The sequence below is a fragment of the Morus notabilis genome, unplaced genomic scaffold (genome assembly GCF_000414095.1).
Source record: "Morus notabilis unplaced genomic scaffold, ASM41409v2 Scaffold1040, whole genome shotgun sequence".
Classification (NCBI taxonomy): Eukaryota; Viridiplantae; Streptophyta; class Magnoliopsida; order Rosales; family Moraceae; genus Morus; species Morus notabilis.
Window position 1 is genome coordinate 79,510 of NW_010367203.1, and position 27,876 is coordinate 107,385.

Consider the following 27,876-nt stretch of genomic DNA (forward strand, 5'->3'; position numbering starts at 1 on the left):
GGCGGCGGGCTACGGGAAATGTTTTTTTCTCGGGCTGCCCAAGCCCGAAAAATTTACGTGGACAGGCGGCGACAGGTGCCTGCCCGCTGAGCCCGAAAAGTTTCAGGCTTCGGGACCACCTGAAGTTCCACCACTATATGTGACTTTATGTGAGTTTTTGACTATAGTAAAAAAATTAAATGTGACTGTTTTTTGAGAATTTTTTACTGTATTAAAACTCGAATCGATAAAATGAACATGATTTAAGTTAGTAGAATTCAAAAGCGGGTGGCATGCACATCCTCATCTTTTTTCAATTAGTAAAAAGAAAAAAAAAAGTTAAAAGGAAAGTTAATGGAATGTTATGAATTGGTTGCCGTCATTTAAAAAAATATAATGATAATAATAAAAAAAAACTTTAAAGTCATGGGTCTCATTTTGCCAATTTTTTTTTTTTTTTTGAAGAAAATTATTTTGTCAATTTAAATTTCATTCATTTTACTGATTTGAGTTTTTTAATTTTAATTTTATTTGAGTTTTTAATTTTAATTTTATTACAGTTAAAAATTCTTATAAATAATCACATTTAATTTTTTTACTACAGTTAAAAACTCTTACATTAAAGTCCTATTCAATTCGAATTAAAAATTTAAATCGGTGAAATAAATGAGATTCTAATGTATATGGGTTATGATTTAGTCTATTTCTTTTTTCTTTTTTGCTTGTAAATATAATCGAACAAATTTCTACTGGAATGAATTATGAGCTTTGGTAAATGCTGTAAAACAAAAATTTTAGCTTTTCATTTCACTTTGAAGAATTAAAAGAAATGGTTTTGTTACCCTGAATTAATGAAAACTGAAAGTGATACTCTGCTTCAGAAATTTTAATAATTAATTATTAATGGGTTGATTTATATAAAAATAATAATAATAATGAGTTGAAAACTTGAAACTTACTAGTGAACCGAAAAAAAAAATAAAAAAACTTATTAGGTGCGTGCGAGGAAAAAGAAAGCACAACAATTTCTTCATTTTTTTTTTTTTCAACCAAAAAAATTTCATTTTATTGCATTTGGTAGGTCAGGTGGAGGTTGGGCAAAAGTGAAAGAAGAAGACCGGCAAAATGTGGAGGCGAGTGGTATCGTTGTCCTCAGCTTATCAGCTCCAGAACGCTCCATGGCGATCCTCTACTCTCGATCTCTCCCGCCGCTTCCTCACCTCTGTATCCTCCGCTGCCTCCTCCTCCACGACGCCGTTTCAACGATCCGCTGCTCTCTCCTCTCCTCTCGCCGCCACCGCTTCAGGTTTTGCTTCCTTTTCTCCCCCCCTATCTGTTTGTTTGCCGAGAAAATTTGCCAAAGTAGGATACAAGAAAACGAGGGAAGCTATATATATTGGTTACATTTGTTCATTGTTCGATCCGCTGAAGGACAGGAAAAAAGCAAAGAGCGGATTTTGGTTTCCGAAAGGCAACGGGAGGCCTGGAAATAGAGGACAATAGTAAAGTTTACGATGTTACATATGCTAAATGGTTGATCATATTCTTCACTGGCAGATAAACTTTTCAAGAGGAGTGTTGAGGATATTATGCCCATTGCTACCGGCCACGAGCGCGAGGAACTACAGGCCGAGCTCGAGGTTGATTATAGATATATATATTACATCGTGATTAATTAGGCTTTGAATGTTTATATCTCGGTTTTGTTAGTAATTTTAAGAACAGGATTGGATCGCTTGATGATTTTTTATTGTGTGTACAGGGAAGGGACATTCTTGAGATAAATTATCCAGTTGGTCCCTTTGGTACCAAGGTTGGTCAATGTTTAATTTCTCCTAACCTTTATTTGTTACAACTGTTTGAATTTCGAATTGTCAATGATAATTAAAAAACAATACTATCCCTTTCGACGGAAAAAAAAAATGAATAATCACTTGTTGGAAACAACCGTTTTCTTTAGAGAAGGAACTTGCTAGGAACGTCTCTTACTTTCATCATGCTTCTTCGTAATTGTATGAAGTTTTCCTTTGAACAATAGTTGCATAATCTTCACTTAATTACAAAGTCAAAACAGAAATCACTTTTAGTATTATTTATTATTTTATTGGTAGTACATGAGTGGTAACAATTCTGTAATTGACATTACTAATCTTCAATCCATGTCTAATATTAGTTAATTCTTTTAATTTTATTTGGCTTTTAGGGAGAACCTGCTGTGGTTAAGTCTTTCTATGATAAGAGAATTGTTGGATGCCCAGGTGGTGAGGGAGGTAAGCCTTCATAGTTGTTACAATGGTTTTTCTTAATGTCCGTTCCTAAGTGAATATATCGGTTGATCGAATTTAATGTTCAATAACTGCAGAAGATGAGCATGATGTTGTTTGGTTTTGGCTTGAAAAGGGCAAACCCCATGAATGCCCAGTCTGCTCTCAACACTTCATGGTAATTGACTTTTCTCTATCTCAGTTCCTTTGCAGTCCTTGTCACATGTAAATGTATATAGTTGCATAAACTGAACAAAAAATTGACATTTTGCAGCTCAAAGTGGTTGGTCCTGGTGGTCCTCCTGATGGTCATGGAGATCACAATCATCATTGAAGTGGCTTGTGAGTTGTCGAGCTTTTTGCTGGAATAAAATTTTGAATAATTTATCAGGAAACCAATCTGCTATATATTGTATAGCAGTTGTTAGATTCAATTTCATGTTTTGTTCATTCATTGTAACTCTTGAGTCATTTTTGGCCTTCTCACAACAGCTTGAAATAATGCAATCATTGATGGTTACGAGATTGATATTTCTTTATACAATTTTATTTTTCATATAATCTCTCATCTATTTCATTTTCTTCCCAAGGCATGACGGGCTAGGGTGTCTTTAACATGTTATTAAGTATAATTGCAAAAGTTAGGATTTGGATTATCAAAGGAATAATACCATTTGCTTTTAGAGATGAAGTTCAGCGCGTGTGAACTTTCTTATATGTGATTCCAAGACTTGTAGGCGACCCTTGGAAGTAATGAAAAGAGAATATTAAAATTTAACACCATAATATAGAGGCAGAACACAAGCACATCTCATTTAATATACGGCATTGTCAATGTGATTCATTAAATTAGGGACATTGGAGAGTTGAGTATATATAATATTTTTTAATAGCTGGTGATAACTGATAAATAAAAAATAATAATAATTTTTCTCAACCTCTGTGAGAACATCGACTATTCAACTTGATGCTCTAATAAGACACCAACTTACAAAAAATCCAAGAGCTTGAGGTTGATGATGTCTAGAACCATCTAGCTATTGAACATTGGAAATATCCTTCATTTCGTCTCTTCTTTGTGTAATATCATTCTTTTTTCTTGATAAGAATGATGAGAGCTAGCTAGCTTTGTAGCCACAAACTCCGTGAAGAGACTGTCGTCCCTCCAATGATGTCATCAGTTCCAGCAGAGAGAATCATTCAATATCTGTCAGAGGCTCAGTCCGACGACCATGAAATCCAGGAAAGAGCTCTCCGAGCCCTGGCTTCCCTGACCAAGGTCAATCCTCAAAACAGGAACTTGGTTGCACATACACAAGAAGCAATCCCAGGCTTCCTAACCCTCTCCAAGTCTCCCTCCTCCATAATCCAAATCCTTTCATTGGCCATCCTCTTCAACCTCTCCCTAAACACTGACCTCAAGCAGCCGCTCGCCGACATGAAAACCATTTCCCACCTCAATTCCATCATTGCCTCCCCAGACACTTCACCAGAATCCGGCAGGCTGGCTTCCTCTCTACTCTGCAGCCTGGCAATGCTCGACAAGAACAAGGCCAAATTCGGCGTGGCAGGCACAATCCAGCTTCTCGTCAACACGATCTCGGGGCCTCGCTGTCATGCAGCCTCCTCTCATCACCTCCTTACCTCTCTAGCCGAGCTTGTCCACTTCCATGGGAACTCCACCTTGGCAGTCAGATCAGGAGCCGTTCCAGCTCTCATGCGAGTGGTGACTGAGCGCACCGACGGCGCTGAAGACCTTGCGGGGACTGCTCTTGCGGTCTTGTGTCTCCTGGCTAAGTTCGACGAGGGACTTAATGCTCTGAGAAGGAGCGAAGGGATTGTGGATTCTATGGTGGTGGTGTTGAAAGGGAGGTGCATGTTGAGCAAGGAAGGAGCAGCGGAGATTCTTATCAGGCTGTTCGACGAGAGCGAGGGGTGCATGAGGGATGCGCTGAGGATGCCTGAGTTCACGAGCGTGCTGGCTGATCTCTCGGTGAGGGGATCGGTCAAAGCGCGGGAGAAGGCTTCTGTGCTTATGAAGAAGATGATGGAGCTGGCTGACTTGGATGGTTCTTGTGATCATGCTGATGCCAGCCCTTTAGTACTTTGTCCCGTGGGAATATATCAGTTTTGTTAATCATGTGCGTATGATCCTTTCTCCAAACATTTTCTTTTTGTCTATTTTCATTAGATAATATATGTGATTTGCTTGAAGATTTTAATTCCTTGGATTGATCGTGATTTGAAAAGGATCCAGCTCATGATGATTGATTTTTGGCTTAATTGTAGCTTTTACTTCCTCTTGCTTTTGTTTTCATTGGTAGATAAAGTGAAAGGAGATCGTCTTATTTTCAAAGAAGCTCATCATGATTGATTACTGATTAGGTCGATAATTACAACCTTAAATGTACCAGTAATTCTAAATTATCATTTTTATTGGTCTTGTAACTAAAATGAATAATCACGACAATAATTTAGAAGAAAATATGGCGAGGTTGTGAGTATACGACAACAGAAACATGGGAAATATTCAAGACCCCTGTATCTTCCCACAAATCAGTTTTTCCAATAGAGATGGGAAATATTTTTGTTTTAATGGGAAATGAGAAAAATGATAAACATGTATATGATACTTAATTAGATAAATTAGTGGGAGTTTGGAAAGAAAATTGAGAGATGCAAACAACAAATGCTTATAAAAACGAGAAAGAATGGCTTATAGCCAGCTGGGAAAAGAATTAAGAAAACAGCTGCATGCATAGATTCCTTGAGCAAATCACTATTGGCCCATTGTAATTAAAATTCAAAGGATTTTTACTTTTATTTTTGTTTTTATAAAAAAAGAGTGGTCTTAGAACATTAAAACTCACATATTATATACAAATGACATTTTAGGTACTAGTGATCATGGAGATTTTTTCTTTAAACGTTCATGGTGACTGCAGCTTTCATATGTAAATGATGTATATATTATGCGCGCGCACACACATATATATATATATATGCGTGTGTGTATTTATATATATACACTAATGTATGTATGTATATATTTGGTGAAATTATGCACACCGATATATATATATATATATGTATATATGCATGGTGCTCTCACCGTCTTCGGAAATGTCATAACAATCCTTCGAAGTTGCATTTTTGATATATTATATTCTTGTATCTAAACATATATATAAATATTTATTCCCAACTCTGTCTTTGCATGCATGTGTGTACGGAAAAAATCCTAGAGCCCTAGTTAAAACCATACACGATTCCCTTTTATTCATTTGTAAATGAATCACGTTATAAGCTTCTGGTATTGTTGGACGATATTAAACTTAAATAAACTAATAAAAGGCTATAAAGCTAGTTAGCACATAGAAATTGAGCCTGGACGAGAGTTTTGGAGACCTGCAAAAAGCAAAGAAACATCATGTACATGTGGAATCTATAAATTATTTAAAATTCCCAAAAATGCCCGACACATCGTATAAAATCATAAACTTTTTGTCTAATCTCCATTTTTGAACTTATTATAGTATTTCAAACTTATTAATTAATGCCATATGCAAAAGCAGCGCATCATAATGTTGTTTATAATATGTTGAATATATATATATGCTATAGAAAGCAATGCACTGAGTCGGGTCCATTTAGTTCGCTGATTCGAATTTTTAATTCGAGTTAAGATGTGATTTTATGTGAGAACTTTTTACTGTAGCAAAAAAGTTAGATGTGATTGTTTATAAGAGCTTTTTACTGTAGCGAAACTCAAATTCTAAACTCGAATCGGCGAAATGAACGGAACCATTAATTAGTTCCCACCCTTTAATATTATTCCAAAAGGCACTCGATAATGGGAATGAACTTTTATCTTATATATATGTTTAACTACTACGGGTTCTCCATTTCGGTATAGCAATGCACAGAGTCTTATTAATTAGTTCCCACCCTTTAATATTATTCCAAAAGGCACTCGATAATGGGAATGAACTTTTTATCTTATATATATGTTTAACTACTCCGGGTTCTCCATTTCGGTATATATATATATATATATAATGGATTCTCTATAATTCTTAGAGGTGGTAATTCGTATTAGTGGGTCATAAAATATTAATTTAAACACGATATATTTATTAAACGTGTTAAAAATGTTAATCTAAATACGATCTATTTATTAATCGTGTTAATCGTGTCAAATCGTATAACCCGTTTAAATTAATATATTGAATAAATAACTAATATAATAATGACTTATTTAAAACAATCAATACATGTTTAACATATTTATTGATCAATTTATGTTTTCCTTTAAGAAAAATAAATGAATTTTACCTACAAATATTAAAATTCACATTATTTGTATTTAATATGTCATATAAACTTTCATGTGGCTATAAATCTAGTTAGCACATAGAAATTGAGCCTGGACGAGAGTTTTGGAGACCTGCAAAAAGCAAAGAAACATCATGTACATGTGGAATCTAAAATTATTTAAAATTCCCAAAAATGCCCGACACATCGTATAAAATCATAAACTTTTTGTCTAATCTCCATTTTTGAACTTATTATAGTATTTCAAACTTATTAATTAATGCCATATGCAAAAGCAGCGCATCATAATGTTGTTTATAATATGTTGAATATATATATATATATGCTATAGAAAGCAATGCACTGAGTCGGGTCCATTTAGTTCGCTGATTTGAGTTTTTAAATCGAGTTAAGATGTGATTTTATGTGGAGCTTTTTACTGTAGCAAAAAAGTTAGATGTGATTGTTTATGAGAGCTTTTTACTGTAGCGAAACTCAAATTCTAAACTCGAATCAGCGAAATAAACGGGATCATTAATTAGTTTCCACCCAAAAGGCACTCGATAATGGGAATGAACTTTTATCTTATATATATGTTTAACTACTACGGGTTCTCCATTTCGGTATAGCAATGCACAGAGTCTTATTAATTAGTTCCCACCCTTTAATATTATTCCAAAAGGCACTCGATAATGGGAATGAACTTTTATCTTATATATATGTTTAACTACTACGGGTTCTCCATTTCGGTATAGCAATGCACAGAGTCTTATTAATTAGTTCCCACCCTTTAATATTATTCCAAAAGGCACTCGATAATGGGAATGAACTTTTATCTTATATATATGTTTAACTACTACGGGTTCTCCATTTCGGTATAGCAATGCACAGAGTCTTATTAATTAGTTCCCACCCTTTAATATTATTCCAAAAGGCACTCGATAATGGGAATGAACTTTTATCTTATATATATGTTTAACTACTACGGGTTCTCCATTTCGGTATAGCAATGCACAGAGTCTTATTAATTAGTTCCCACCCTTTAATATTATTCCAAAAGGCACTCGATAATGGGAATGAACTTTTATCTTATATATATGTTTAATAAGAAAAATAAATGAATTTTACCTACAAATATTAAAATTCACATTATTTGTATTTAATATGTCATATAAACTTTCATGTTATATCACATATCATTAGATTGTAAATGACACATATAATTAATTGTGTCAATTCGTGTTAGGGGGTCAACACTAACATAACTTATTTATTAATCGTGTTAATCGTATCAACCCGATTATGACCCAAACTCATTTATAATAAACTCAAATCTGTTAATTTTATATGAGTTTTGAGTCGTATTATTGAGTCGCTACCTGGATTACCGACCTTAATAATTTTCATTTGGAGTAGGGCACGTGAAGAGTTGACAACTTAAAAGCGACACTTTAAAGTTAATTAAAGATTAAAGATTAAGTCTTTAATGCATATTTCATCGCACATTAGACAATTTCTTGGAAAGGGATCAATATTCGTACGTTTAGTGTGAAAGGTTCATGCATTTACACACTACTAGTAAAAATATCAAAAAGAGATAAAGGAGCCAAGCATCCTTCTCAACTCCCAAACTAGATAAGATAATTGTTGCTATAATGTATGATCATTCTTAACTAATTCTTGTTTTAAAAGTACTCTACAAATAAGTCCACACAAAAATAATCAATATATATATATATATATTTTTTTTTTGGGGGCTGTGGAAGAAACCATAATGTTCATATTTGCGACAATTTTGGACCACCAAATATGGTCTTCACATCTCTTGATAATATAAGATGAGGCCAAATTGGAAAAGCTATTCCTCTTTTTCTCATTTCAGACGAAAGAAACTTCTTCTTTTCTCTTTGTAAAGTTGGATGTTGCAAAAAACGCGGTGTCCATTCTCTAGATTTTTTTTTTCTTTAACATCTATACTTTCTAATTTTATTTTATTTTTTTATTTCCAAAACAATGCCAAGTGGCAATCTGGGTTTGAAACTTGTCATATGACAATCTTATTTCATTATGGGAAGAAAAATTCTGTTTGTTCAGATAGGAATTTGTCCACATAATAAAGAAATTCTCATCAAGACAAATAAAGCCACTCTTATGAAAAATGTCTCAACACATGATTTTTAAAAAAAATACTAAATATGAGTGTTCATTATTATTTTTTATTGAAATGAGCGTCTAATCATCTTAATTTATATCGACTGAGTTTCACATATAAATTTTATATAAATAAGACCTACTCTTATCAATTACAAGGTAAGATAAAAATCTTAAAATTTTCAATGGAGAAATATGAAGTGCACATTGGTCTGGTAAAGGAAATATTGTATTTGTTAGATGTACCAATAAAAAAAAAAGATAATTACATTTATTTATATTATATAAAAGAAAATTGTTGTATTTATTTTAAGGTATATGAGTCTGAATTTTTACTTATTACTCTTAATTTTATTATGTTAAGTATTTTGTCTAATTGGCATGATTTGACAACAGTCTGTAAAAAATTCAAAAATAGGTTGAAGATGTCTTAGTGCGTATTCGGTTAAGAATCAGTTTCGTAGCAAACTTGGAGCAGAGATTTTTACAGAGTATTTGAATTCGATTTTATCCGAATTGTTGCGGCAGATTTGACTTGATTTAATTTTGGAATTTGAGTTATATTTGAATTCAAGTTGCTGCAGAGCCATGTCCGGATTTAAAAAGGAGATAAAGCTGACGGCCGATTTAGTGAGAATATGGTCTGAATTTTGAAAGGTTGCAGCAAAGAAGTGATTAATTCAAGTTGGGGCTTATCCAAATAGAGAGGATCTCGTGGAGGCATGATAGCAGCAAATAAACTTGGGATGAGTGTTGGAATTTGAATTGAACTTGGGATTGAAGTTAGTGTGACCATAATTGAAGAGTAAATCGGATTGCTCTCTTGATGGTTTGCACGTGAGGATAATATGATAAATTGGGTTTGAAATTGTTTGAACTTTGAAGACTTGACTTTGTCAAGATATGTGGAATTCAAATAAGGCTTGCATTAGGTGATGATATTCACATGGAGCCAACATGATGAATAAAGCAACGTGGAGATAATATGGTAATAGAATTGGATTGTGCCGTAAAGATAAGAAATTAAAGTTCTATAGAACTCAAAGATCATTCATTTTTGTGAGTTTTTTGGTTTTTACGCATAATATTTTGAGAAATTTCCATTAACGTTTTTCTGGAGAAGAATCTGTAATCTTTGGGAGAAGATGATTTGAAGAGAGAGTCTTTAGTTGTATAAAGTTCGATTGGTATTTGTAATCGTTGAGAATTAGTGGATGATTCGATGTCTGAGCGTGTCTCGCGGATATAGGTGTTACCAAACCGCGATATTAATTTTATATGCCTATTTATTTATTGCTTTCATAGTCTATTAATTTAGCTTGATAAAATAATTGCAAAAAATGATGTTACCAAACCGCGATATTAATTTTATATGCTTTCATAGTCTATTAATTTAGCTTGATAAAATAATTGCAAAAAATGAATCTAACATATTATATATTAATAAAAAAATATTAACTAAGAATAAGACATAAAAATTCAGACTCATGCACTAATTATTTGTCTCTCTCTCCTATTTATAAATGCAAAATTATTTTGACCAATTTGTCTTTTGGACTTTCTTGCTTTCCTCTTGTTTGCTGTTGTTTCTAGCTTTACTCTTTCGTTCTTGGCTTCTTGCTGTTGGGGTCCCCTTGAAGCGAGGCTGTATGAACAAACAAAAGGAAAAAAAAAAAAAGAAGAGAGAGAGAAGAAAAGAGAATAGCCTAATATTCTTTCTAGTTTGGTTCCACACCACACCAGGTTGGTACGAAAAAAAGCCTTAAAACCCCACTTCTCTTTCTCTGTGACTTCCATATGTTATAAATACCATATAAATTATTTATTTTTATTCCGATATTTTCCTTTTTTGAAATTCCATGATGCCGTTTTATTGCCTCATTTACCCCATAAACTCCTCAACTTCTGGTTTTCTCTAGCTAGTCAGCTAGCTGTCAACAATAATAATAATAATAAAATAGTTTATAACCAGAAAGAACCATCACTATATTATTCATGAAAACAGCTATAAAGCAGCTATTTTATTCTTCTGTGAGCAAAAAATAAAATATATATAGTGGCTTTAAATGTAGATTATTTATTGTTATATTCTTGGGTTGCTGTAGTTGAAGTGCTTTTACTTTGCCCAGTGTCCACAAGCATAGATTCTCTCTTTCTCAATCTGTGTGCATTTGGAAGCTCAGACTTGTGGCTTATAACTCATTTTTCTCCGTTAAATTGTTGCGGGATTCTTTGCTCATAAAAAAGACTCTCTGCTTTCGCCCCCTGTCCTTTCTCCTTTTCATGGGTGCCTTTCATTTTCTCATTATTTTTTAGGATATTTCATAACTGGGGTAAGCCTTGATGTGACTTATATAGATTGAGATAGATTCATGGGCTTTTGTTATTTTATTTTCATCCTCCATTACAAGTATAAATAGACGTGGAAATATTCAGTTCTCTTCATTGCATTTGCAGGAACTCACCACAATCGTTTTGTTTGCAACAAAAGGATTGTTTATTCTATATATTTGGGTTGAAGAATAATGAGCTACAATAATCCTAGTAGCGGTTCTGGTTAGTTATCCCCTACCTTTCACAACCCTTTTATTTAAACTTATGCTTTTGTATGTATGAATTATATATCTTTACCACTAAAGACTAATCTGTTCGTTATGGCCAGTTTCTTCCTCATTTCACATTTGTGTCCCATGTGTTTTGGAATGGCAAAACAGGTAGTAGAAGTGCTAGAAGGACATTTGAGTTTGGAAGAACACATGTGGTCAGGCCTAAAGGGAAACACCAGGCAACTATAGTTTGGCTTCATGGCCTTGGTGACAAGGGCTCAAGGTATTAATAAATGTTTTCTTTTGTTTGGTTTGTCATTGTTGACAGTGACGATTAAAATTGTGAATTACCAAGTGATGAGTTTCTTACTTTCTTTGTTAGTAAAACTTAGTTCTTGTGAGCCAGTTATCAATGACAATTGTAGTCTCACGTCGAGCTATAGCTACGAAGCCCCAGGAGTAAATTTTTAGGCATATTGAGATCCTATCTAGTCATGTTAACTTTATAAATGCAAAGGAACTGTTATTTGTTACTCAGTCATGGTTTCTCTGGACGTGCATGGATCAACAGTTTGAGATAGAAAATGTTGGGTTTTACTAATATTGATCGACATGATTATGAATATGATATTCCTCCCCCCTTTGTAGATTTCATGACTAAGTATGAATTCATTATTTTTCTTTCACATGGGCATCTGCCTTTTATGAGGGTGGTGGACTTCTTTTGTTGCAACATAAAAAAAAAACGGAGAGAATGTCAATATCTTGTCTGCTTCTGGTGGAGAAGTTTGTTCTTTAGTTAAATTCTAGAACTCTTATTTCCTTTTTAGAAGATTCTCAAACTAATTGATTTGATGGGAATGAGGATTGCTGCCGTGAAGTAAAAAAAATGATTTGTTGTCTCTTTCTTCCATCTTATCATTTGATTCCAGGTTATGTTGTGGAAGCCTCGGATCCAGGATATGTATATGGCATAGAGCCTACAATAGGGGACCACTAGTTCACTAGTTTGGTTGTCCTTTAACCGTAGTACTTGAAAACAAAAGTATACTATACATTAATGCTATACATGTACTATTGCTGAAGTTATTAATTCCCTTCTTTTTTTTAATACTATGTTTAAGCTCCTAAGTCCATTATCAACTTTGAGAGTGGTCCCCAAATCAAATTTTCTAAAAAATAAAATAAATAAATAAAAAAAAAGCATTTAACTTATTTTTCATTTGTAGTATTGTATCGTTTTCTTCTTGGAGTTTAACGGAACCCATTTTCATAGTTGGATTCTTAATATAGTTATTTCAGTATGTGCTTGAGCTCTGTTGAAAAGGCTTAGGATAACTGTTTTTGACTGAGCTGAATATTCCCATCTTGTGGTTTCTCTGCAGCTGGTCGCAGCTTTTGGAAACCCTTCCTCTTTCAAATGTAAGGATGGTTTTTAAGTTTCTTGGTTGCTGTTATCTGCTCATGCAACATTCATTTTGAGCAGTCCTAGTTAATAACCAGTACATGGTTCATCTGATTAGTTGTCCGTTTTTATTGAAATTCATGGTGCAGATTAAGTGGATTTGTCCTACTGCTCCTACTCGCCCAGTAGCATTATTTGGTGGATTCTCTTGCACAGCTTGTAAGATTTGTTCTAGCAGTTTGTTATATAAGCACTCTATGCTCGAAAAGACAAGTTATTCAATCTTAAATCCCAAAAGTTTCATGTTGATTCAAATTTTTTGTTCTAATGTATCCCTGTAGAGCATGCTGAAATATTTGAGTGATCCACAACAGGGTTTGATGTGGGCGATATTTCAGAAGATGCCCCTGACGATTTGGAGGGGTTAGATGCTTCAGCTGCGCATGTCGCAAATCTTTTATCGACAGAACCCGCTGGCAGTATGTTTCTCCCTTGGGAGCTTTTGAAACTCTTATCTTGACTTTCTAATGAATATGTCGACCAAAGAGTTTAACAGAAGATAAATGAGATATATGCACATGGGTATAATCTTCAGATATGGAAAAAAGATAGAGTTTGAGGTTTTCAGATAACTTACCTGTGGCTTTTGAATTTTTCCCTTGAAGAGAAAATGAATTTAAAAAAGAATGATAGAACTTCTTTGAACATACTGTCCACAGCTTTCATGTCATGCATGTAGATTTTTCTCTTCAGTACCTCCTTTTATTTTTCTCCGGTTGTAGTTTTCGAGCAACGCCGCTCCTAACCTGGCCTACATAGTCCCACCTGATCTTCATCCTGATACATAACATTTCTGACCTTTTTATCTAGTTTACGAGGATTAGGAGAAATATGTAGTCAAAATCATTATAATGTTTGACTTATGGTTAGACTAGGTATAAGATGCTGATTTATGGATATTTAGAAATCTGTTGAGGACTTGAGGCTAATGATAACTTGTATCTGTGCTTCATATATGTTAAGCAGAGACTTCTTAGTTGCAATTATTTTTAGGGGTAACTTACGTAGGTTTTTCATTATGAACAGTCAAACTTGGTATTGGGGGCTTCAGCATGGGTGCAGCAACAGCCCTCTACTCCACAACCTGCCGTGTTCTTGGGAAATTTGGTAATGGAAACTTGTATCCAGTCGACCTAAGTGCAATTGTTGGTCTAAGTGGCTGGCTTCCAGGCTCAAGGTTCAGCTTCTGTCCTACACGCACAAATACATAATCTGCACAAGAAACAACTTCTACACACTGCTATCATACAAAACATTGACTTCTTTTTCAACTGTGTTGTAGAACCTTGAGGAATCAGATGGAGGGTTCACTGGAGGCTGCAAGGCGCGCAGCATCTGTTCCCATTTTGATGTGCCATGGCTTAGGTAATTCATGTTTTCTTATATATTATGCTATACATGAGTTTGCTGTTTGCTTTTACAAGTCCATTTTTGGGTCATGCTGTAATTGCAAGAACTGCTGCGGTTATGAATGCTATCATCAGTCGTGGATATATATTTGTTGTAGACGTATATAAATGAGTGTAACTTGATATATAACTCCATGCTTTGCATGTGTTACACAACCAAACGTCTTTACGTCAGAGAACATTCCTTAATGCATATAAGAACTCTATCTTGTTCAGGACTGCTTTATCTCTTGCTGCTTTGATCCCAAAACATTAGTATCTGGCCTCACACTTTGTATAAATTCAGAATAATTTTAGCACAAGTATGGTCTTGGCAGATGGTGCTTCTAAAGGAGTGTCTTGAGTGATTATTCACGGTTTTGATGCTCATGGAATTGTTTCCTTTTTCTTCTTTGATGTTGCTGAGTGGAATGCCTACTTTAGGCTAAAGTTAAAATGCCCAGTTGTTAAGCTTTGAACCTGGGTTTTCTTAGAAGATCCCCAAAAAGTTTGTTTTTCAATTTTATTTCAGTTAACCATTGTTTGTAAGAGGCCAAAGATAAAAGATTGGTAAGTATCAAGGCAACTCTCGTTACTCCAACTAGAGTGCGCCTTATCACTGCATGTGCTTCAAATGTCAAAGAGGCCCTGTTCTAAGATGAACTCGTACTTGAATTCATTGCCTTCAACTAATTTGTATAATTCTTTCAGTTGATGATGTGGTCGCCTATCAGCTCGGACAGAAATCTGCTCAGGCCTTGTCCTCGGCAGGATTTCGAAATCTAACGTTTAGAACCTACAACGCGTAAGTCCATGATTTCTCCGCCTTCAAAATACTCTTTAATATTTGGCTATTTGTTCCTCAGTTGCAATGTCATGCTCAAAGTTTGATTCCAAAATGCAGGATGGGACACTACACAATCCCTGAGGAGACTGACGAAGTTTGTAATTGGCTAACAGTAACTTTGGGGCTTGAGGGGTCCCGAGCTTACTAGAAGAAAAAGATGATCTTTAACGGTTAGCATAACTATACGAGACTATATAATAGATATGGATATGGGTATTGCGGCATAGTGAAATGTAGCAGCATGGCTTGAGCTTGTATAAAGCCGTCTCATCTCTTCTACCGTCTCTCTCTCTCTCTCTCTCTCTCTCTCTTCACATCTACTAAATTTTGTTGTTCCAATAATAATAAGTTTTACCTTGTAATATGTTATTTCAGATTTCGAATATCAGATAATTTGGTGTTCACATGGGGTATACAACGAATTTTGGTATCTTTTTCATTGAATAGCAAGTGCCAAGACCTCAAACTTCATATCTTTCTTCTGACTGCTGGTTATTTTACTTAAAAGACCAGAGATTTTTTTTTTTTAATGAATCAAAACCAAAGACTTAAAGGCTCTGTTTGTTTTACTAGTTTAGTTTAGTTTAATTTAGTTTGAACAGTAAGCACAGTTTGAACTGACGTTTGATAAGCATATTTGAGTTAAACGGCCTAACGTAGAATTTAGCTACCCTTCAAGTTCAACCGCTCAAATCATTTTTAAACAATAAAAAGTGTCCATTATTTCTGCTTTTTACACTTACCAAACACAAATTCAAATTTTATTCACTGTTCAAATTAAAACTTTAACTACACATCTAAACATCATTTCAAACTACAATTTAAACCACACAATTTGAATTTTTCTGTTCAAATTAAAAAGTTCAAACTAACAAAATTCAAATTAATAAACCAAACAGGAGCTTTGACTATTCAACTGTTGGCTTTTTTTCTATTAAAAAAATGACTTTTTTTACGGATACTTCTTAAACTTTTTGAATTTGATAATTTAGTTCTTATTCTTTTTTCTTGACAATTGACTCCAACTTAAAAATTTTTACAATTAAGATTCAATTGAAAATAACATTTACTTTTTTGACAAACTAATCACATGAAGTGAATGTGAGCATCTGTTGAGAGTAACAAAAGTCATTTTTCACTCTTATAGAGTCTATTGAGGATAATAACCCTTAAAAATTAAGAGTTATTTATCACATCTAATTATATTCAAACACATTAAACAACTTTGAATCGAACAAATAAGATGAGAAGTGAGTTTCATTACCCTCTATAAATGCTCACATGCACGTCATACGATCAAAATCGTCAAAAGAAAAGGCCTCATTTCTAATTAGGGTTTAATTGCAAAAATTTAAAAGTTAAAGGGTCAATTGTTAAGAAAAAAAAAAGAATAACTAAATTGTCAAATTTAAAAAGTTCAAGAGGTATCCATAAATAAATAAATAAACATTTGAATCAACAAGCAACCTTGGAGTCAACAAGTATAGCCCAATATCTAACTCACTATTTCGCTTTCCTTGTCGGTCCCATGCTTGAGTAATTCTCCTAAATTCTTCTAATACAAAACTCCATTAAATGACAAACTCGACAATAGAGCATGGAAATACAAAAAAAAAAAAAAAAAAAAAAAAAAAAAAAACACAAAAAAAAAAAAGGAAAAAAAAAAAAAAAAAAAAAAAAAAAAAAAAAAAAAACTCAAATAATGGAGTGTAATAACAAAATTGAAGGCAAATTTAATAATCAGCATGGTCCAAATATGCATTTAGATATATCAAAATTTCTTATTTTCTGCCGAGTAAGTTGAGGCAATATTAGTTGTCCTCGCAACTAGGGATAGGGAAATCTGACATTCAATTTAATTGAAATTTTTCAATAAGAAAAACCAACAATAAAACTAGGAACTATAAACTAGAATGTGACTAGAAAAGATGCAGGAACATTGTAGCTTTTCCAATTTTCTGAGATGATTTTCGCACGTGTGGCCCCTCGAGACCTATTTAACAGAAATAACAAATTGTCAACATGTTTATGGAATTTTATCTTCATACACACGTGTAGGTTGGTGGCATACACATACACATGAGTATTAGAAGATCCTCAAAGACGTCCATAGCTGTAACAAGTTTTATTTAATGTACACGATAATGGTTGCTGAAAGTGAAAGTCCCTCAGTGAAAAGGATGCTGAAACCAGACAATTGTCTGTTAAGAGTTATCATTATGAATAATACAAATGATAAACAGAGGTTTGAAAAATGACAAGGAACTCACATCAGAATCAAGGATTGACGGTAACATTTTGGCTTTTGACACTATCACCTTGAAGCTTGTGTGTGTTCTCAGAAGTACTTCCTTTGGAATCAATGCAAGGAGTAAGAGGAGGAAAGGAAGGCACGGACTTTAATATAAACTTGCGCCCACTTTTCAGTTTCCCTGAAGAGCCTGAACCGAGCTCGAAAATGTGGCTGTGAGGTGGAGAAACCCGCTTCTTATTTGGAGAACTTACTTTTACAGGCGTTTCATCTTCCAAAATGTCAACAAGTTGCACACTGCCAGAATCAAGCCCTTGTCGAGACTTTGTTGCCTCACACAACCTAGTCATTGGAGCAAGCGGTGAACCGTGCCTACGCATGGAATTTGACAAGAGACGGGCACTTCCAGGGCAGAGTTGGTTTTGTGAAAGATTTCTGTAGTCCCTTCTAAATGAAGTTGCAGAAGCCATTGGCACTGAAGTATCTGGGTGTTGAGTGAGATGTGGCACACTGGGGACTGAATCATTTCTCGATGAAGATGAGTCTGCTATTCCCACGTTATAATCCACTTGCCATTCATAAGAACCCTCATCTGGTAATTCTTCACTTACTTCCAAAAGAACGTCACTCTTCTCCAAATCTCTCGGAGGAGATTTTGTTTTTTCATTAGATGATAAAATGGCAGAATCAGGTGACGGAAGGTACCTTCTAGAAATAAACCGGGATTTTGGTGCATCCTTTCCATGGCTATGAAGAGAATAAAGGAATAGAAAATTAATGATTACATAATTTAGTATTTACAACACTATAAACAATATTCATATTCAGGCTGAGCGTCTAATAAAAATAATCTTACTCTGAGTACTGGAATGATGGTGTCAATGGTGTTAGGTTGTGCGGGTTAATTGATTCAGTACATAAAAGATCTCTTTTGGTTCCTACGATCTCCAACTCCTTATCAAATGTGCTTTCCAATTTTCTGTTGCCCACCATTTCTCTTGTTACCCCATGCTCCATTGCAGCATATTCTGCAATGACAGCAACAATCTCTTTTAAAGTGACATTGTTCACTGATTTTTTAGGCATCCATACATTTTCTCTAATTAGTTAAGTAGTCAACTTAGATTTAATGTAAAATGCATTTTTTTTTTTTTAATTAGTTACATAGTCAACTTAGATTTAATGAAAACAAAAGCTTTCTAAAGAAGAAAACTACATGGAAAATAAGAAAAATATTTACTCGTATATGAACTAATAGGGTGAAGCAACAAAATTTTTTACATGTAATAGGGAGAGGGAGACGAACATATAGCTTAGACTACTACCTTCCTTTCTGCCATAAACATTTTTACATCCCTCACAACGACACCCACTGGAGCACCCAACATTTGCCTTCAACAAAAGCAATTAGGATGATCTTAAAACATTAAAAAAAAAAAAGGAAAAAACAAGGTAATAGGAAATAGATAATGTAGCAACTAAATTCTGACCTGATAGCATTCACAATATTTTTTTAGGCACATTGACTTTTTGCAATTACAACCCTTCTTATGTCTTGCCGAGGATGGTGTTGACCGATATCCATCTTCCTGTTTAAAACAAATACCATCATCTGATAGCTGACAAAAAAGAATGCTAATAACACCAAGCTGAAAAGGCACAGTAGTGAGTACCCCATGATTTGGTGGAAGCTCAGGGATGCGTTGTACAATCTTAGGAGCAAATGCGAGGGGATTACGTGATTCAATCTGTTCTCTTGTCTCGATAACAGTCTTTTCATATTCAGGTCTGTTAAAGCATCCTTGACAAGAACAAGGATCCGAGCAGTAGATTCCAGCAGCAAAACAATCACAATAACTGCCAACGAAAAAAATAAATAATGTATGAAGCAACAAAACAAATATAAAAATGTGAATTAGAAGAGGCAAAGATCTACGTACAGTTTCAAGCATTTGGTTTTCTTACAATTGCAACGGTTGCACCCATCACCACCACCGGTGCTTGTTTTCTTCCTGAGAACATAACCAAACCAGCGGTCAGAAAAAAGGGATACCAAATGAAGAAAATCAAACACTATGGATTATGAATATGGCAATTAACCTTTTCTTTCTGGGGCTTGGCTGGTCATGTTCCTCAAAATTGTCAGCATTGTGAGAGTTGGATTTCCCATTCTCATCTGGAGCAGCATCATGATCTTCCGCAGTATGATGAAACTCATTAGTGACAGAACTTGGAACAATTGAAGCTTTAGTTACGGATATTATCTCTTCATCACTAGCTGAATCTTTCTCAACTGCACGTAATTTCATTGGGCAACTCTTTGTGTTCCCCACCAAATTATTGCTCGCCGTGCCTGACTTCATTACTCGTACGCATATGTGATGATCTGTGGACTTTTCGCCTGCAGTTGCAGTGCATGCAACATTAATAATGCTGTTTAGATGCAAGCCAATACCTAATGGCTTAGAAACCATTGGAAATTTTTCAGAAGATCGAGGATGCAGTGAGGGAGCAGCGGATTGGAGCGAGTTAACCATGAGTCTCTCACTAGTTTCTTTTAATTCCACATGACCAGAGGTGGATAGTTTTAAACTCTTAACAGTATTTGCAAGATTCAGAGGACTGTCACTGTATCCAGTAGTACGCGGAGGAGCTTCTTCAAACTGCAGACAACGTCTAAGCATGCCACGTTGGTTTTCAATGCCCTATCGTCAACAAGCAACATTCTTGCAATTTAATAAAGGCACCAGCCCCACACTTGCTCTATCATAATCAAACTCTAGGTAAAACAACCAAAGAAGAGGAATTCCATGCTAGCGTTAAAATGAAGGAATACCTCAAGCAAACACAGCAAGTAGAGAGGAACATTAGCACATTTCAGTATCATTTGCCTCGGGTATCTTACAAGAAAACCAGGCGTTGAAGAAAAATAAGATTAAAAAACTACGTTGACCTTCACCACCTAATGTCTCACTAAATCTTGAAATATCTTTGTAGGGCATGCAATAATGTGGGATGGATATCAAGAAATCCACCCCTATTTTTTATTTTTATTTATTTATTTATATATTTTTGTTGAAAGAAGTTGTCGGTAAATTAGGAATGTATAGTTATCCTAATTCTGTCCAAATATAGAGGAATGATGAGGATTGATAGCTAAAGTCAAGGGATTAGAATATTAGGCAGTTTCCGTTTATTTTGATTTGTTTACTTATTTGTTGTACTTTCCTTATTTTGCTATTCTCTGGCTCATCTATATATAAGGAGGCCGGTTTATGTAAGAATTAGAAGAGAAATAAAAGTGCTCAATTCTCTCCTAAAATACCTTCATGGTATCAAAGCCACAGCTCTAAAAATTATTCTGCCCTAGATGAATTACAAGCGGGCGATGACTGGTTCAAGTGGTGCTGCGGCTGAAGATGCACAGTCATAGAACACAGTTCCGGTGCCCGGTGGAGGAGTTACAGCCAGCAGCGGAGGAACAACCAGCAGTGGTGAAAATTTTCTGGGTTCGAATATACCTTTCCAACTAACAAACCATAGGCTGAATGGTCAAAACTATCTGGAATGGGCTCAATCCGTGAAATTGGCGATTGATGGCAGAGGGAAGCTTGGCGGCAGAGGGAAGCTTGGCCATTTGACTGGAGAAACAAGCCGGCTGCAGGAGATCCGAAGATGGCGTCATGGAGGTCAGAAAACTCTCTAGTCACTGAGTGGTTAATCAATTCAATGGAGCCAGCCATTGGAAAACCACACATGTTTCTGCCGACAGCCAAAGATGTGTGGGATGCAGTTCGTGAGATGTATTCCGACATCGAAAATTCTTCTCAAATTTTTGAACTGAAAACAAAATTGTGGAAAGCCAAACAAGGAGACCGGAATGTTACTATGTTTTATAATGAACTTGTATCCTTGTGGCAGGAATTGGATCTTTGCTATGAAGATGATTGGGAGTGTCCTGATGACAGTATCCGACACAAAAAAAGGAAAGAAAACGATCGTGTTTATGTTTTCTTGGCAGGTTTGAATCAAGAACTTGACGAAGTTAGAGGCCGAATATTGGGAAGAAAACCACTGCCCTCTATCCGTGCAGTTTTCTCTGAAGTAAGGAGAGAAGAGATGAGGCGGAAGGTGATGATTGGGAAACCCAAACCAGAGGAAGAAAAATCAGCACTCCTGTCCCGAGAAGTTGAGGCTGATGGAGACAAGAAGAATGGCAAAACAAGGCCTTGGTGTGATCACTGTAAGCGGCCATGGCACACTCGAGAGACGTGTTGGAAAATTCATGGAAAGCCGAACAAATGGAAGAAGAAACCACCGGGAGATGAGCATGGTTTCCATGCCAATACAGCCGAATCAGGGCTTGAAACTACCTCTGGAACGCAGCCATTCACAAAGGAACAGTTAGAGCAAATCTGTAAACTTCTTCAATCCCAAAGTGTCCTTAATTCCAATCCTTCTTGTTCTCTGGTTCAGAAAGGTAGTCTTCTAGTCGCGTCTTGTTTTAGTATCAATTCAAATGATTTGTGGATAATTGACTCTGGTGCAACAGATCATATAACCGGTTTCTCTAAAATGTTCTCATCGTACAGTCCGTGTGCAGGAAATCAAAAAGTAAAAATCGCAGATGGTTCTTTCTCTGCCGTAGCCAGGAAAGGATCAATTGTGATTTCTCCCTGTTTCACACTCCATAATGTTCTTCATGTTCCCAAGTTATCTTGTAACCTGTTAGTCAGTAAACTAACAATGGATCAAAACTGTCTTGCTAATTTTTCTTCATTTGGATGTAAATTTCAGGATTTGACTACGGGGAAGATAATTGGCAATGCTAGGCAAGTTGGAGGTCTCTATTTCTTCGAAGATGGATATGACTTGAACAGGCAGTCCCAGAAGACTTGTCTCAATTCTATTTCAATTCTTAGAGAGAATGAAATTCTGTTATGGCATTTTAGATTAGGACATCCAAGTTTCTATTATATGAGACATCTGTTTCCTAAACTTTTTATGAATAAAAATTCATCTTTTTTTCAGTGTGAAATTTGTGAAATTGCCAAACATCGCAGAGTATCCTTTCCAGCACAACCTTATAAGGCCACAGAACCATTCACTATGATTCATAGTGATGTGTGGGGGCCTTCAAGAATTAGAACGAAAACTGGAAAAAAGGTGGTTCATAACCTTCATTGATGATCATACTCGGGTTACATGGGTATTTCTTCTTAACGAAAAATCCGATGCTGAAAATGTGTTCAAATCTTTTTACAAAATGATTCAAACCCAATTTCAAACCCAAATTAAGATTTTTAGAAGTGACAATGGTAAAGAGTATTTCAACTAGATCTTAGGAGGTTTTTTTGTTGAGAAAGGTATTGTCCACCAAAGTTCATGCAATAATACTCCCCAACAAAATAGGGTAGTAGAGAGGAAAAATAAACATCTTTTAGAGATTGCACGGTCTTTAATGTTTTCCACAAAGGTTCCTAAATACTTATGGGGTGAGGCTATTCTTACAACTACATATCTGATCAATCGGATGCCTTCAAAAGTTTTAAAGTTTGAAACCCCTTTGAATTACTTTAAGACGTGCTTTCCTTCCTCTCGGCTATCCTATGATCTCCCACTTAGAGTGTTTGGGTGCACAGCATTCGTCCATGTCCATGATAATAATTGCGGAAAACTTGATCCTAGAGCAAAAAAATGTGCCTTTGTTGGTTACCCTTCAACTCATAAAGGATACAAGTGTTTTGATCCCATATCCCAAAAATTTTTCATTTCTATGGATGTAACCTTCTTTGAAGATAAACCATTTTTCAACATGCCTCATCTTCAAGGGGATCATCTAGGGAAGATTCGGATTCCACCTTTGGTTGGTTATTAGATGATTTTTTATCTAATGCTAATGCTCATAACAATGAACCTGAGAATGGTAAAGATACACTTTATGATTCTATCTCAAAAACGTGTGATGTCTCAAATAATGGAAACAGGGATTGTTCTTTTGTGCCTTCAGAAAATCAAACCCAAGAAGGGATTGAGATGTGTGCAAGGCAAGGTGGTAACCGTTATAAAGGGATGGTCTATTCAAGGAAGTATCCGGAACGACAGAAAAAGACCAACAACTTACAGCATAATCAAGAAACTAACCCAAGGGCAAATCCTGAGATTGAAGGTCAATCAGGTAATTCTCAGTCTGAGTCAAGTCCTTTTGAGTCTGAGTCTTCTGAACCAGCTATCATATCAGAGTCTGATGAAAATCTAGATTTCCTATTGCTATTAGGAAGGGAACTAGAACGTGTACCAAATACCCGTTGTATAATTATATGTCCTATCAGAGTCTGTCTCCATCATTCCGTGCTTTTACTTCCAAAGTGTCTTGTGTTGTTGTTCCTAAGAATATACAGGAGGCTCTAGGTGTTCCTGAATGGAGGGAGGCGGTCCTTGAGGAGATGAGAGCTCTTGAGAAAAATAGGACATGGGAGAAAGTGGACCTTCCAGAAAGAAAGACACTAGTTGGATGTAAGTGGGTGTTTACTGTGAAGTACAATTCTGATGGGTCACTTGAAAGATACAAGGCACGATTGGTCGCCATGGGGTTTACACAGACTTATGGCATCGACTATTCTGAAACTTTTTCACCAATTGCCAAACTAAATACTGTGAGAGTGTTGCTTTCAATTGCAGTTAACCTAGACTGGTCTCTACATCAACTGGTTATCAAGAATGCTTTCCTAAATAGAGATCTAGAAGAGGAAGTCTACATGGAAGCTCCCCCCGGGTTTTGTTGAGAGCTTTGGGAAGAAATGTTGCAGGTTGAGGAGGTCACTATATGGACTCAAACGGTCCCCAAAGGCATGGTTCGATAGATTTACGAGGTTTGTAAAAACTCAAGGGTTCTTATAGGGGCAAGCTGATCATACCATGTTCGTGAAGGTCTCTGCTAAAGGTAGAATTGCAGTTTTAATTGTCTATGTAGATGACATTATTCTCACTGGTGATGACCTCGAGGAAATCTGTAAACTAAAAAAGAGCCTTGCCACCGAATTTGAGACGAAGGATCTAAGACCTCTTAGATACTTCCTTGGACTGGAAATTGCTAGGTCTAAGAAAGGTATAGTAGTTTCCCAACGGAAGTATATCCTAGACCTATTGGAAGAAACAAGAATGAGTGGGTGTAAACCATCAGATACTCCTATGGCGTTTAACTCGAAGCTTGGAGAAGTTAAAGAAGGAGTTCCTGTAGACACCGGTCGATACCAACGTTTGGTAGGGAAGTTAATTTATCTGTCTCATACTCGACCAAATATTTCTTTTGCAGTCAGTATGGTGAATCAATTCATGCATTCTCCCTATGAAGAACACTTGGAAGCAGTCTATAGAATTCTAAGATACTTGAAGGGGACTCCAGGAAAAGGATTACTGTTTAAGAAAAGTGATCAACGAAAGATTGAAGTCTACACTGATGCAGACTGGGCAGGATCTGTGACGAACAGGAGATCTACCTCAGGTTATTGTACTTTTCTATGGGGAACCTTAGTGACATGGAGGAGTAAGAAGCAAAGTGTTTTGGCTAGGAGTAGTGCTGAAGCCGAATATAGGGGGATGGCCCTAGGAATTTGTGAGATTCTTTGGCTAAAGAGAATCCTAGAAGAACTGAACCAACCGGTGGAGCTACCAATGAAGCTATTTTGTGATAATAAGACAGCAATTAGTATTGCGAATAATCCAGTACAGCATGATCGAACGAAGCACGTGGAGATTGATAGACACTTTATTAAGGAGAAACTGGAAAATGGAGTTATCTACATACCTTTCCTGCCCAACTCAGCAAATTGCCGATGTCTTCACCAAAAGTCTACTTAGACAAAATTTTGAGTTCTTTGTAAGCAAGTTGGGCATGATAAACATCTATGCACCAACTTGAGAGGGGGTGTCGGTAAATTAGGAATGTATAGCTGTCCTAATTCTGTCCAAATATAGAGGAATGATGAGGATTGATAGCTAAAGTCAAGGGATTCGAATATTAGGCAGTTTCCGTTTATTTTGATTTGTTTATTTATTTGTTTTACTTTCTTTATTTTGCTATTCTCTGGCTCATCTATATAAGGAGGCCGGTTTATTAAGAATTAGAAGAGAAATAAAAGTGCTCAATTCTCTCCTAAAATACCTTCAGAAGTCCACCCCTAGTTAGTACCCACAGAGTATGTGTGTGCAAACACAATATTTATCTCTCCTCCCTATACATGCAAAAGCACTTATCAGAGAACTTGGGATGTATCAAATAAATTAATAAAATTTACAAAACCCTTCCAAGCTTCCTGTGTACTTATCATTCCAATATTTACTGTTAAAGCTCGACACCTGAAGCTTAACTTGCACATTTGCAATTAATTTTCTACTACTAGGATCAAAGACTGTTGAAACCTAAAACATAGATACACAAACACCAAGTGAACTTCTTCTTTTATTTTTTTAATAAAGGAATTTGGACTAATCTTATTACACCACATCACCACTATATGAATATTCATTGAGCCCCCAGTTTCCTTTCTCCACTATGGGAAAACGATTTCCAAATATTTTAGATATCCGCATAATTGAATTATAAGTAGCTAGAATAAAATTAGAAACACATAAACAATGAATACATAAACAAGACTAGGTGGATAGAATTCATTTATAATTATTTTTACCTGGTGACCATGAAGCATAATGTTTTCACCCAATCCATCTGAGTACTCGCCAACATGCTCACGATGATCTTCGCATATCTGAACATGAAATGGTTCTGCTGAAGGTTGGGAAGTACCCTCAAAATCATTCTGATGCCCACGTTCTATACCCTGCAACTTAAGGACATTTTACTTACACAGAAATGGAGAGTGTAGAGATGCATTTTGCACACTAAATCGAGTGGTTCAATTCCAAAATTTTCCCATTTGAATAAGGAAAGAGAGTATGGTTACCTGAACCTGAGCTGGTGAATTTTGACAATCTTCTACAGGGCCTACGTGCAAATTGGTCTTGATATTTAGACACTCATAAGATGACCACTCGCCATCCCTTTCCTTCTCTACGATTCCAACTGATTTAGCATCAACTTTTGGCTCTCCATGGATGTCTGTTTCAGCTTGCCCCGTTCCCACATCCCTCCCAACACCATTTCTGTCATCAAGCTCTAGCATAGTTTCCTTCGAACAACCTTGGGAGAATTTGGATGCATTATTAGGATTTTTCGAACCTGGAGTATCTGAATAAACAGAATTCCCCCAATCTGCCCCTCCAGGGTCAGCCAAGAATTCATCAACACATCCTGATGAGCTGGAAGGATGAGTTTCGAAAAACTCATCCACATTACAATCCTTCTGGGTATCAGCAATCAATCCATTTTGACATACAGTTACGAACTGCTCAGAATCAACCGAGCCATCAACACCGTCCTTGCCTCTGTTGATATTTTGAGGTGCTTCAGCAATAGACAATTGCAGGGATTGGGACCTAAGAAGAAATTGTAAATTCAAATGATATAGACTGGGAAGGCACAAAAAATCACAAACACCAATCTGAAATTCAAACCTTTTCAAGACATTTGTCTCACTGGGTTGTTTTGTACGTGGTGTTTTGAACACAATAGGAGGAGAACTAAGTCCAGATAACACTTGTACCGCGTGTGCACTACTCTTCACGAGCTTTATTGGTGATAGGTTGCTTATGAAATTGAAAACAGGGGAGTCCTGAAATTAAATTAACTAATGTAATAAGAGGTCCGTTTCTTCATATTGAGAACAAGATACCCATTTCATAAACATCAGTATCAAGCTCGACAATGCAAAAGCCATTTTCCTGACTAATAAAGACAATGGTCTCCAAAATGCTGATTTCCCTTGTTCATTAGAAATGAGAGTGAAACTTAAAATATTATCCACTAGTTGTGATCCGCCTTTACGAATCGAAGTTCAATGTATAAATTCTGGTCAGCTAATCCATATGGTAGAGTCATTGCTGAGATCACTTGCAAAGGCGAACTAGCAAAGTAGATATGATAAACATGTTTATGACAAAAAAAAAAAAAAAAAACGATAAAGCTCAGAAAAAGGCCAAATTGTTCAATTGTTAAGAGAACCAAACAAAAAATCAAATAAAAGCAAACAACTGAAGCTCTTCACAAAAGGACTACTTCCTCGAAATTAGCTATAAATTACATGATAAAAGCGCAATGCATAAACATCCTAGCACATAATACACATAATCCACAAAAAACCTGCCAAACCAACATTAAATCCCACAACACCAAACATATAATTACAAATGAAAAATATTCAACTTAGGAGGACTTATTTCCAACTTAGATTGTCCTCTTTTCCGAAGAAAATGCACATAATACACATAATCCACAAAAAAAAAAAAAATCAAGATAAATTTAATTACTTGAACGGGTGGAGAATCTAAGCCATGGGAGGAGGTGATTTTAGCAGTTTCAGGTGAATCCATTGCCTGAATCCCTAATCCCAAATATAGTACAAGTCTCTCTCTGCATCTTCAACTACTTGACGAGAAAAAATGCCACTTAATTTTTTTCTTTTATTTTATTTATATTTTGTCTGACTGAAAAGAGAGACGAAAAAGTAGATATAAAAAAGGGCGGCATTTAAAAACCGAGCGGGAATACTAGAC

The 27,876-nt window shown here is 35.6% G+C and overlaps 4 protein-coding genes across 6 annotated transcripts; 3 read left to right on the forward strand and 1 right to left on the reverse strand.

The window, feature by feature from the left end:
- The first annotated feature begins 1,006 nt into the window (after nt 1-1,006).
- On the forward strand, nt 1,007-2,777 carry LOC21389078 (cytochrome c oxidase subunit 5b-2, mitochondrial). The gene is made up of 6 exons (XM_010112046.2): nt 1,007-1,285; nt 1,537-1,619; nt 1,742-1,792; nt 2,183-2,249; nt 2,342-2,421; nt 2,518-2,777. The coding sequence occupies exons 1-6, from the start codon at nt 1,105-1,107 to the stop codon at nt 2,575-2,577; spliced, it is 522 nt and encodes a 173-aa protein (XP_010110348.1). The 5' UTR covers nt 1,007-1,104; the 3' UTR covers nt 2,578-2,777.
- A 637-nt stretch (nt 2,778-3,414) lies between these two features.
- On the forward strand, nt 3,415-4,380 carry LOC21389079. Its single transcript, XM_010112047.2, has one exon. The coding sequence runs from the start codon at nt 3,415-3,417 to the stop codon at nt 4,378-4,380; it is 966 nt and encodes a 321-aa protein (XP_010110349.2).
- A 5,906-nt stretch (nt 4,381-10,286) lies between these two features.
- LOC21389080 (acyl-protein thioesterase 2) lies at nt 10,287-15,342 on the forward strand. 3 transcript variants are annotated; one of them, XM_024174747.1, is made up of 10 exons: nt 10,287-10,455; nt 11,166-11,264; nt 11,423-11,537; nt 12,640-12,676; nt 12,809-12,878; nt 13,034-13,138; nt 13,746-13,896; nt 14,002-14,084; nt 14,819-14,912; nt 15,012-15,342. In XM_024174747.1, exons 2-10 carry the CDS (start codon nt 11,234-11,236, stop codon nt 15,100-15,102), a joined length of 777 nt encoding a protein of 258 aa, XP_024030515.1. In that variant the 5' UTR covers nt 10,287-10,455; nt 11,166-11,233; the 3' UTR covers nt 15,103-15,342. The 3 variants fall into 3 exon arrangements, with proteins under 3 accessions (XP_024030515.1, XP_024030513.1, XP_024030514.1); XM_024174745.1 differs by having other exon boundaries at nt 10,287-10,451; XM_024174746.1 differs by lacking the exon at nt 10,287-10,455 and adding an exon at nt 10,761-11,041.
- Nucleotides 15,343-16,708: 1,366 nt separating this feature from the next.
- On the reverse strand, nt 16,709-27,749 carry LOC21389081 (protein tesmin/TSO1-like CXC 2). The gene is made up of 11 exons (XM_024174740.1): nt 27,631-27,749; nt 26,779-26,936; nt 26,169-26,700; nt 25,896-26,045; nt 19,306-19,910; nt 19,146-19,217; nt 18,879-19,062; nt 18,696-18,794; nt 18,531-18,597; nt 18,062-18,233; nt 16,709-17,952 (listed from the first exon to the last, which is right to left on the reverse strand). Exons 1-11 carry the CDS (start codon nt 27,691-27,693, stop codon nt 17,232-17,234), a joined length of 2,823 nt encoding a protein of 940 aa, XP_024030508.1. The 5' UTR covers nt 27,694-27,749; the 3' UTR covers nt 16,709-17,231.
- Nucleotides 27,750-27,876: the final 127 nt, after the last annotated feature.